The sequence below is a fragment of the Mixophyes fleayi genome, chromosome 2 (genome assembly GCF_038048845.1).
Source record: "Mixophyes fleayi isolate aMixFle1 chromosome 2, aMixFle1.hap1, whole genome shotgun sequence".
In the NCBI taxonomy this organism is placed as follows: Eukaryota; Metazoa; Chordata; class Amphibia; order Anura; family Limnodynastidae; genus Mixophyes; species Mixophyes fleayi.
The window spans coordinates 240,264,199-240,276,061 of NC_134403.1; the positions used below are offsets into that span (position 1 = coordinate 240,264,199).

The 11,863-nt window shown below is 44.2% G+C and overlaps 1 protein-coding gene across 1 annotated transcript; it reads right to left on the bottom strand.

The window, feature by feature from the left end:
• Nucleotides 1–563: 563 nt before the first annotated feature.
• Nucleotides 564–8,818, bottom strand: LOC142138771 (uncharacterized). Its single transcript, XM_075195711.1, has 3 exons — nt 8,557–8,818; nt 8,059–8,181; nt 564–1,658 (listed from the first exon to the last, which is right to left on the bottom strand). Exons 2-3 carry the CDS (start codon nt 8,138–8,140, stop codon nt 802–804), a joined length of 939 nt encoding a protein of 312 aa, XP_075051812.1. The 5' UTR covers nt 8,141–8,181; nt 8,557–8,818; the 3' UTR covers nt 564–801.
• Nucleotides 8,819–11,863: the final 3,045 nt, after the last annotated feature.

Consider the following 11,863-nt stretch of genomic DNA (forward strand, 5'->3'; position numbering starts at 1 on the left):
TAAATAGTTAGTGGGTCAAAACGGATAATTAAAGATAGACATAAGGGCCCCAGAGTCATTGTGGAACTTAACTTGACACACTTCTTATTTCAGTCTCCTGTCCAAAACCATGTTACAATGCAAGGCCTTCTAATTAGTTTTTGGTTTGCAACATAAGTAAAAATGTGACTGTTAGTTCATGTACCACACAAATAATTGCTTGCTTGTTTGTACACTGAATAATCACGTTGAAATTGGTCTGCTGCATGAAAAAACAGTCAGTATTTAAATTGTGTGCCTCAGCAAACACTATTTTGCTGCCCTTGCATTGTAACATGCTTTTGGACAGGAGACTGAAATAAAAAGTGTCTCAAGTTTAGATGCTTCATGATTCTCGCGGTCATTCTAGATATAAACTTCACATTTGACAAATAAATGTCTTGTCAGACACGTTAAAAAAAAGAAAAAAATTATGGACTGTAGACTCTGTGTTCTGAGATAACAATGTGCTTAGACTTGATAACAAGTATTGGTTTTTTTACAGCCATAATAGAATATGCAATCTCAAAATAACAACCACATAGTTTCGTTAGTATTACCAATTTTATTTATCACAAATATCTCATATTTTCAAACATATATTAAATCGAGTTGAATGACAAGACATAAGAAACAATGCTCATTTTTTTCGGCTTCTTATATGGGATTGTATGTTTCTGACTCCGGCTCTGACTTCAGGTTACCCGTGATGTAGAGCAGTCAGAGGAACCAGCCAAACTTGCAAGGGGAACAGATTGTGTCCGACACTGTGAAGGTGCAGGGTCATGGCCAGGGGGGGGGAAGGGGGCACGACAGGGGGGGGCAGGGGGCATGACAAGAGTGGGAGCAGGAGGCATGACAAGGGGGGGCAAAGGCACGGGCAAACAAAAAACAATAAAGACGGGCTAGGTTTGGATCAAGGAGGGGGGAGTCAACAGACACACCAGGGAGGGAGGAGTCAACAGACACACCAGGGAGGGAGGAGGCAACAGACACAATAGGGAGGGAGGAGGCAACAGACACAACAGAGAGGGGGGAGGCAACAGACACAACAGGGAGGCTGGAGGCAACAGACACAACAGGGAGGGGGGGCAACAGACATAACAGGGAGGGGGGAGGCAAAAGACAGAAGAGGGAGGCTGGAGGCAACAGACACAAAAGGGAGGCTGGAGGCAACAGACACAATAGGGAGGCTGGAGGCAACAGACACAACAGGGAGGGGGGAGACCACAGACAACTGGGTTTGGGGCAGGTGAAAGAATAATCTGAACTGGGTGAAGGGAATGTGCCAAAGGTGCGTTGAGAGTGGGCATGCAAGAGATCACCCAGGAGTGTTGCGATAGTTGACATTGTGGTATTTAGAGTATCCATTTGGGTGGTGTGTGTGCTCATGAAAGTGGTGTGTGTGCTCATGAAAGTGGAGAGTGTGTTATTGAGAGTGGTGAGTTGTTGATCCGTGTGTTGTACAGTGCTAGCTATTAGTGCCAGGTGAGTGTTCTGTGCTACAGTGGTGTCTTGAAGTCTTTGGGATGTGAGTGAGAGTGTCCACACCCTTACATGTTCAGCTGGATCCAGCTGAGGGTCCTCCACATCATGGGCAACTTCCTCCTGCACCTGTGGAGCAGGCTGCTGCTCAGATTCTGTAGAGAGATAAAAAGAAACACTAAGATATTAGATTCAAACAGTAAGGTACAATATTATATTTGCAATCAAATTTTACAACGCGTGATGTAGCATTGGTAAAGTCTCAGCTTACATTGAATGTGCTAGCAGGCCTTGACAGTCCACAAAAGCAGACATTGCCACTTATGGTGCCACATTTTTCTAAAAGCCCTACATATTGAGACATTTTGTCTTCAGTGTGTACATTTCATTTCCTACAATGTGATAGGCAAAGACATTGTGCAATTAAAGTTTTCCTTCAGACACATCCTGAGAGTTGACACATTTGCTCAGACAGACACAAACCTTTACAGACATTAACTAAGCAAACTCATCATGTACCTAGTGGAGCAGCCTCTCCTGTTCAGGGTGGGCTATAGCCAGTGTCTATGTCACCCACCCCAACAATCTCCACCAGTGCAATTGCTGCCGTTGCACGCTCCTCTAGTGGTGTTAATGCTATGTCCATGGGAGGACCACCACCAGTCCCTTGGGCATGTCTGTGGTGTCGAGCTAGCTTGGCCTTCAGTCGCCCTTTATAGTCTGCCCATCTGTAGAATAGACAAACATTGTGGCGTCAAATAGCAGCTTACAATTCCAAATTATCTTTAACATAGAAATTTACAGGAGAGTTTCCAGGTCTTTGGGCACCCCTTGCCTTTCGGGGCTCAGTTACCCTGAATGGGTCTATGGTGCATTCAAGGATAGGTGGCGGGTTTTTGATTTTGGCACCCTTTTTTTAGTTAGTTTAGTTACTAGATACTAGATACTTCACTTGGAACGCTAGGTGTCAGGTTTCCATCAGACAAAAGGTCCTTCCATGTGAAGTGGTGGTGGGTGACATTCTCCACGAGGTGTGGAAATTAAGGGATATAGAGAAGCGCCAGATGACCAATGCAAACTGGGTCAGGTAATGGAGGGGTCTGAGGCCTCCGTAGGGGGCCAAAGTCCGGTATGTCTTCCCATCTGTGGCTTACCGGTATTTTTATATATGGCTACATACATCTAAACGTTCAGTTTATTTCTTCTTTGCTTAAGAATATTTTGATGGTTTGTTGTGATTGTTTGTGGTTAGGAGTGGTTTGAAGTGTTTCTTTGGGTGGTTTTTGATGTGGCTTTAAATAATGTATTATAATGTATTATAATGTATTATATTTGTTTTGTTTCTGGTTTTTTTTGGTGTGGGCACCCTTCTGATTTTATGTTGTGCTTTTATCCTGTTATTTATTATGGACTTATGCTGGACTTTACGGGAACATTTCCTATAATATTTATGTTCTTTTAATTTTGGGTGCCTCATCGTGTGTTAGTTGGTTATGTTAGGTTGCAAGTAGAGATGAGCGGGCTCGGATATCTGAAATCCGAGCCCACCCGAACGTTGCCGATCCGAGCCGGATCCGAGACAGATCCGGGTATTCCCGCCAATTGCAAAACTGAAACCGAGGCTCTGAGTCATAATCCCACTGTCGGATCTCGCGATACTCGGATCCTGTAAATTCCCTGCTAGTCGCCGCCATCTTCACTCGGGCATTGATCAGGGTAGAGGGAGGTTGTGTAAGGTGGTCCTCTGTCCTGCTATATCTCGTGCTGTGCTGTGCTGTGCTGTGCTGTGCTGTGCTGTGCTGTTCAGTTCTGTGCTGTGCTGTACTGTGTTCTGCTCAGTCCAGTGGTGCTGTGTCCTGTGCTCTGTCCTTCTGAGTTCAGTGGTGCTGCTGGGTCCTGTGCTGTGTCCCGTTCAGTCCAGTGGTGCTGTGTCCTGTGCTCTGTCCTTCTAAGGGCATTGTTATTTCCCCATTATTCCCAAATTATAAAAAATTTCAAAAAAAGTTATAAAAAAAATTACAAAAAAAGTCATTATAAAAAAAAAATATCCCAAAACAATCCTGCAGTATAAGTCCATTTGTACTGCTATATTACAAAGTTCACTGATTCAGCAGTATAAGTCCAGTGGTACTGCTATATTACAAAGTTCACTGATTCAGCAGTATAAGTCCAGTGGTACTGCTATATTACAAAGTTCACTGATTCAGGAGTATAATTCCAGTGGTACTGCTATATTACAAAGTTCACTGATGCAGCAGTATAATTCCAGTGGTACTGCTTTATTACAAAGTTCACTGATTCAGCAGTATAAGTCCAGTGGTACTGATATATTACAAAGTTCACTGATTCAGCAGTATAAGTCCAGTGGTACTGCTATATTACAAAGTTCACTGATTCAGGAGTATAATTCCAGTGGTACTGCTATATTACAAAGTTCACTGATTCAGCAGTATAATTCCAGTGGTACTGATATATTACAAAGTTAACTGATTCAGCAGTATAAGTCCAGTGGTACTGCTATATTACAAAGTTCACTGATTCAGCAGTATAAGTCCAGTGGTACTGATATATTACAAAGTTCACTGATTCAGCAGTATAAGTCCAGTGGTACTGCTATATTACAAAGTTCACTGATTCAGCAGTATAAGTCCAGTGGTACTGCTATATTACAAAGTTCACTGATTCAGCAGTATAAGTCCAGTGGTACTGCTATTAAAAAATTCACTGATTCAGCAGTATAAGTCCAGTGGTACTCTCCTGTGCCGCATATAATTTTTAAAGGCTTTGCCGAGTGTGTGTGGCTTAGGGGTACGCTCTCTTGTGCTACATATAATGGAAAACAAAAATTTGGAGGATAAAGTAGGGAAAGATCAAGATCCACTTCCTCCTAATGCTGAAGCTGCTGCCACTAGTCATGACATAGATGATTAAATGGCGTCAACGTCATCTGGCAAGCCCGATGCCCAATCTCCTAGTACAGGGCATGTAAAATCCAAAAAGCCCAAGTTCTCAAAAAGTAGCAAAAAGAGAAAATTAAAATCATCTGAGGAGAAACGTAAAGTTGGCAATATGCCATTTACGACACGTAGTGGCAAGGAACGGCTTAGGCCCTGGCCCGTGTTCCTGACTAGTGGTCCAGCTTCACCCAAGGATCTAAGCCCTCCTCCTACCCCCCTACAAAAAATTTAAGAGAGTTATGCTGTCAGCAACAACAACAAAACAGCAAAGAACTCTGCTTACTAAACAGATGACATCACAAATCCCCAAGGCGAGTCCAAGGGTGTTGGTGGTTGTGAAGCCTGACCTTCCCATAACTGTACGGGAAGAGGTGACTCCATCCAGCATTTGCAGCACACCCTCTGCATATGTTGGAAGGATCACTCACAGTGTAGATCCAGATTTGGATAATCAAGGTGTCAATGTTGTACACCGGGAGGAGGCTATTGATGTAGCTGGCACTGTGGAGGAACTTGATGATGAGGATGGTGATGTGGTTATTTTAAATGAGGCACCAGGGGGGGAAACAGCTGATGTCCATGGGATGAGAAAGCCCATCGTCATGCCTGGTCAGAAGACCAAAAAATGCACCTTTTCGGTCTGGAGTTATTTTTATCCAAATCCGGACAACCAATGTATGGCCATATGTAGCTTATTTAAAGCTCAAATAAGCAGGGGTAAGGATCTTGCACACCTAGGGACATCCTCCCTTATACGTCACCTGAATAACCTTCATAGTTCAGTGGTTAGTTCAGGAACTGGGCCTAGGACCGTCATCAGTACAGGGATACCTAAATCCCTTGGTCCTGTTGGATACACACCACCCAACACCCTCCTCGTCAACTTCCTCCACGATCTCCATCAGATTTAGAACCACAGGCCATGTCACCAGCCAGACTGAGTCCTCTTCTATACGGGATTCACCTGAGGAATCCTGCAGCGGTACGCCTACTACTGCCACTGCTGCTGTTGCTGTCGTAAGACCGCTACATCTTTCAAAAAACAATTGACCATCCAACATTCATTTGCCATGACCACAAAATACGATAGTAGTCACCCTATTGCAAAGCGTATAACTGCGGCTGGAACTGCTATGTTGGTGCTAGACGTGCGCCCGGTGTCCGCCATCAGTGGAGTGGGATTTAGAGGGTTGATGGAGGTATTGTGTCCCCGGTACCAAATCCCGTCGAGATTCCACTTCACTAGGCAGGCGATACCAAAGATGTACAGAGAAGTACGAGCAAGTGTCCTCAGTGCTCTTAAAAATGCGGTTGTACCCACTGTCCACTTAACCACGGACATGTGGACAAGTGGTTCTGGGCAAACGAAGGACTATATGACTGTGACAGCCCACTGGGTAGATGCATCCCCTTCCGCAGCAACAGCAGCAGCTGCATCAGTAGCAGCATCTACACAACATCTGCTCGTGCCAAGGCTGGCAACATTGTGTATTACAGGCTTTAATAAGAGGCACAACGCTGACAACCTATTAGAGAAAATGAGGGAAATTATTTCGCAGTGGCTTACCCCACTTAGACTGTCCTGGGGATTTGTGGTGTCAGACAGCGCCAGTAACATTGTGTGGACATTGCATATGGGCAATTTCCAGCACGTCCCATGTTTTGCCCACACCGTTAATTTGGTGGTGCAGCATTACCTCAAGAGTGACAGGGGTGTGCAGGAGATGCTTGCGGTGGCCAGCAAAATTGCTGGACACTTTCGGCATTCTGCCAGTGCCTACCGCAGGCTCGAGGCACATCAAAAAAGCATGAACCTGCCCTGCCATCACCTCAAACAAGAGGTTGTGACACGCTGGAACTCCACCCTCTATATGCTGCAGAGGATGGAGGAGCAGCAAAAGGCCATTCAGGCCTACACCGCCACCTACGACATAGGCAAAGGAGTGGGGATGCGCCTGAGTCAAGCGCAGTGGAGACTGATTTTCGTGTTGTGCAAGGTTCTCCAGCCGTTTGAACTTGCCACACGAGAAGTCAGTTCCGACACTGCCAGCTTGAGTCAGGTGATTCCCCTGATCAGGCTGTTGCAGAAGCAGCTGGAGAAAGTGAGAGAGGAGCTGGTAAACCATTGCGATTCCACCAAGCAAGTAGCTCTTGTGGATGAAGCCCTTCGTACGCTTTGCCAGGATCCGCGGGTGGTCACAATTTTAAAGGCAGAGGAATACATTCTGGCCACCGTTCTCGATCCTCGGTTTAAAGCGTATGTTTTGTGTCTGTTTCCGGCGGACACAAGTCTGCAGCGGTGCAAAGACCTGCTGGTCAGGAGATTGTCCTCTGAAGAGGACCGTGACATGCCAACAGCTCCACCCTCATTTTCTTCCACATCTGTGGCTGCGAGGAAAAAGTTCAGTTTTCCTAAAAGAGCCGCTGGCGGGGATGCTGATAACATCTGGGCCGGACTGAAGGACCTGCCAACCATTGCAGACATGTCTACTGTTGCTGCATTGGATGCTGTCACAATAGAAAAAATGGTGGTGGATTATTATGCTGACACCATCCAAATAGACATTTCAGACAGTCCATATTGTTACTGGCAGGAAAAAAAGCCAGTTTGGAAGCCCCTGTACAAACTGACTCTATTTTACCTGAGTTGTCCCCCCTCCAGTGTGTAATCGGAAAGAGTTTTTGGTGCAGCGGGGAACCTGGTCAGTGAGCGGCGAAGGAGGTTGCTTCCTCAGAACGTTGAAAAAATGATGTTCATAAAAATGAATTATCAATTCCTCAATCAAGTGCAGCACTGCCCTCCAGATAGTACAGAGGGACCTGTGGTTGTGGAGTCCAGTGGGGACGAATTGATAATGTGTGAGGAGGAGGAAGTACACACTGTAGCGGGAGAGGAATCAGAGGTTGAGGATGAGGACGACATTTTGCCTCAGTAGAGCCTGTTTATTTTGTACAGGGAGAGATGAATAGATTTTTTGGTGTGGGGGCCCAAACAAACCAATCATTTCAGCCACAGTTATTTGGTAGGCCCTGTCACTGAAATGATTGGTTTCTTAAAGCGTGCATGTCCGATTTCAACAACATAAGGGTGGGTGGGAGGTCCCAAGGACAATTCTATCTTGCAACTCTTTTTTTTCTTTGCCAGCTCTTTTTGTGGGGGTCCAAACAAACCAATCATTTCAGCCACAGTTGTTTGGTAGGCACTGTCGCTGAAATGATTGGTTTGTTAAAGTGTGCATGTCCTATTTCAACAACATAAGGGTGGGTGGGAGGGCCCAAGGACAATTCCATCTTGCAACTCTTTTATTGCCATTATGTGACCATTCAACAGTCGTTTGCCATGAGCACAAAGTAAAACAAAATTAAAACAAATTCAACAAATTAAACCAAAAGTAAAATGCCCTGTCATAATCAAAAACAAGAGGTATTGACGTGCTTGAACTACTGTAGTGTTTATAAGTTAGAAACACTACACTTGAAAGCTTGAGCCTTTAATAGAAAAAGTCACTCTTCATTGCACGAATATTTGCAACAGCGACAATTTTTGGGTTAACAAAGTCAACAAATAACACTTCGACCCTGTCTGTCTTTCACATACTTGATGGGATCTCAATGATGAATGCTCTGTACCATGGTCGTCTAAAACAAGAGGTATTGAGGGGGCGTGGCCTGGCAGCCATCTAGTGATGACATGTTCCATCAGAGCTCCTCAGTTTCACCCCTAGAAAACACCAAAAAAAGCAGATATTAACTTGCTGCCACAGCAGATTCTGGGCTTAGAGAGAGCAGGGAAAGGAGTGGTGTCTTTTCGATCCCCCGACACCTGATGTAACACTCGGCCATAGACCCGAGATAGCGGAACCTGTGCGCCGCGGTGAGCTGACCTTATAAACCGGCCGAGAGATTGAATAAAAGGCAGGGGAAATCGGGCCTGTGTCTATCCCCGCGGGATTGAGATTTGCTGGCTAAACCCTACCTCATCTGTGGGACGCAACAACCCAGACAGCAGGACAGGAGAGGGGAGACGCGTCTGGGACCTAAACCTGAGAACAACAGCGGGAGAAGCGGCACAGACATACAAAACCCGAGTACTCACCGGGTTAAAGGTGGGGAAGAGAAACCGCACGTGGGTATCCCCTATGAGATCTGCGCTGGCCGGGACCAGAAGTCGCGGACGCCATTTCCAGCTTCATTTCCGGCTGGAGAGCCAGAGCAGTGCCTGCTGGGAGAGGTTGGGAGGTCGGGGGGCGTGGCAAACAACAACAGTGGAGGAAAAAAAAAAAAAAAAGTAGCGATCCCGTGTGTGCATCATAAATCACACAACACACAGCACGCAACAAGCAGCGGTCACCACTAAAGGCAGAAAACCAAATAGCACAGTGACGACCCGAGAACCTGCAGTATTGTGAGTACAGTCATGTTAAGGAAAACGACACTAACAAGTATCGAACTGCAGGTAGGAGAGAGAAAGGAGTGTGGGCAGAAAGTAGTGAGTGTACCCTGCAGCTCTAAATATATAGAAAGATCTCCTCTGGGCTTTGAGATTTGAGATTTGTATGGAGGTTCAGCAAGCAGAGATTAAAGTGTTATCCCCCTGCACATTCCATAGCACTAAATAAAGAATATATTGGTAAACAGCACCATCTAGTGGCGATCCTATTAATACCATTACATCTGGGTTTACTAAATATATGACTGTCAGTTTCCTTCAGGGCATCCAGCTGGAAATTGGAATTAAAGTGTAATTAAAGTGTAATAAAGGAAAAGTCTGTATATTATGTAAGAGACTAGGAGGCACGGTCTCTGTCCATTTACCACAACGATAATTAACAGTGCTATGGCAGTTTGAATAGTCAGTGACAACGATGGAAAAATTTATGAATACCCCTTCGTCAACGGCTAAACAGCAGCGCTCTAAAGGTCGAGGAAAAAATGTAACCAACAGTGATGCTAATGATGACACAGTCACGCCGGCGGAAAACATACAACAAACAGAAGTAATGGCTTCAAATCCGGAAGGGGCGCCTGTATCCTACACAGAGGTGGTGAGAGCTATACGCGAGACCATGGAACCGTTGTTGCAGTTGCAAGCGAATAAATTTGCAGAAGCTGTAAAAGAACTTTCAGAACAACTTGCTGCTACAAAAAAACAAGTGGTAGCAAATGAACAGCGCATAGGAGAAAACATGCAAGATGTCTCTACCTTAAAACAAGAGGTGACTATGCTACGTAAGACACAGAGTCAAATGTTCAACAAGATCGATGATTTGGAAAATAGATTGCGCCGCAACAATCTCCGTTTGGTTGGATTACCAGAATCCGTTAGAGGCCAAGCCCTAACTCAATTTCTTACATCTGAACTGCCATCTCTGCTGGGAATTTCAGAGGATTTGAAAGGGATAGAAATCGAAAGAGCACACAGACTGGGCCAGACTAGAGACAACCTGGATAAAAGACCCCGGACAGTCATTTTCTAATGTTTGAATTTTATCCATAAGGTCAAAATCTGGGCGGCAGTAAAGCAAAAAGGGAAAATCCTGTGGCAAGACAAACAACTACTGCTATTCCAGGACTACTCTACGGAGGTGTCCAGGGCAAGAAAAGAAATGACGCCGGTGTGTACACGTCTTATTAAGGAAGGACGGAAGTTCGCTCTTCTATACCCAGCCAAACTTCGTCTGTTCCAGGGCACAGAGTTCCGGGACTTTAATAAAGTGGAAGATGCGCAAGCCTACCTAGACGAAGAGAACTCTGAGAGACTTGCCCAGATAGCGGATAAGTAAAACACATTTGGGTTTGCAATTGTTACCTTAGAGATTCCTATAAGCTATAGTCGGATGACTTCATTAGAATGGGGTAATAAATAGGATAGAGAATGGTATTGTTGAGGTATATCAAAGTTATAACAGTTAAACTTCTATATAGTTCGAAATTGAATTCTTCAATGATTAGAGTGTTAGCACTCACTAGAGTACAAGACACACACAGTCCTTGACCACTCTTCTCTATAGACACAAGGAAGTTAACATAGAGCTTACTGAAATGGCTGAGACAGATAAGCAACGCTACAGTACTCAGAGTATCATGATGCCTATGAACGCAAAATATGTGAATCTAAAGTTTGTCATTCAGAATATTAGAGTTTTAAATAACTGGCGGTGCCAGGAAAGTACAAGTTGTCTTTAAATTGTTAAGCACTGTTAGAATATGAAACGTATAAGCTAAGCATACGCCAAGATTGTTGGCAAAGAGTTACAAGTTGTCGGGTGGCAGAGACCACCACTTATTTTGATAACTAGTTTGGTGTTATAAAAGAAATGAGGATGAAGATATTCTCAAGTTGCGGTAAAATACGGGGGTGTGGGTTACACTTCTTTCTCATGTGTATCCACCAACCGGAAAAGTTTATTGTATTGTTTTTTTTGTTATTTGTATGTTTTCTTCTTTCTTCTCTCCTTTTCTTTCTCCCTCCCCCCCCCTCCCATTCCCAATTGCTGAGACTGAAAAATCAACAAAGAGATCCAAGAGGTGAAATATACTGGTCAGTACATGTTTTTTACAAATGGTATGCACAGAGGTTCAGGATGTATGTATAATTATATGTTAAGATGCAGAGCATGATAAAAATATGTCCGTGGAATGTTCATGGGATTAACTCTCCAATCAAACGGAGAAAGATTCTAACTTATGTTAACAAACTGAGGTCAGATATCACCTTTCTGCAAGAAACACACCTTACAGACTCTGAACATGAGAAGTTAAATATGTTAGGCCAACAAGTGATAGCATATTCCTCTTATTCCTCTAAGTCAAGGGGAGTGGCAATCCTGATGCGTAAAAATTTATCTATCACAATTCACAGTAAGCAAGTAGATGAAGAAGGCCGATTTGTATGTGTAGAGGTGTCAATGGCAGGTAGTAAATATCTCCTTTGCAACATATATGCACCAACAGTGTATCACAAAAAGTTTTATCTAAAAATAATTAACCAATTGTATGCCCATATTGATTCGCAAATAATATTAGGGGGAGATTTTAACATAGTATCATCAGACACATTGGACAGGCAAAGAGGGCCCCAGCACCGGACACGAAAATATAAAGTGGGAATTAAATATATTGAGCAGCAGTTGCAACTCTCAGACGTCTGGCGTCAGCGCCACCCGAGTACCCAGGACTATACTTTCCATTCAGCAGTGTACAACACATTTTCAAGGATAGATTACTTCTTAATTTCCAAATCTATCACCCAATGGGTAAGTGAAATGGAAATAGAACCAATAGGCTTATCGGATCATGCCCCGATCTGGTTTAGCATGGAGTTAAATAATAACACAGGTACACATACAAAATGGCGATTCCCATCAGGCATGATATCCTCACAACAGTTTAGAAATAGGTTG

Coding starts and splice junctions, on each gene's coding strand:
- LOC142138771 (XM_075195711.1), bottom strand. CDS start 8,140: ATGGCTGCCAGGCCACGCCCCCTCAATACCTCTTGTTTTAGACGACCA. Junction 1,659..8,058: donor CATCATTGAGATCCCATCAA/GTATGTGAAAGA, acceptor ATCTCTCTACAG/AATCTGAGCAGCAGCCTGCT.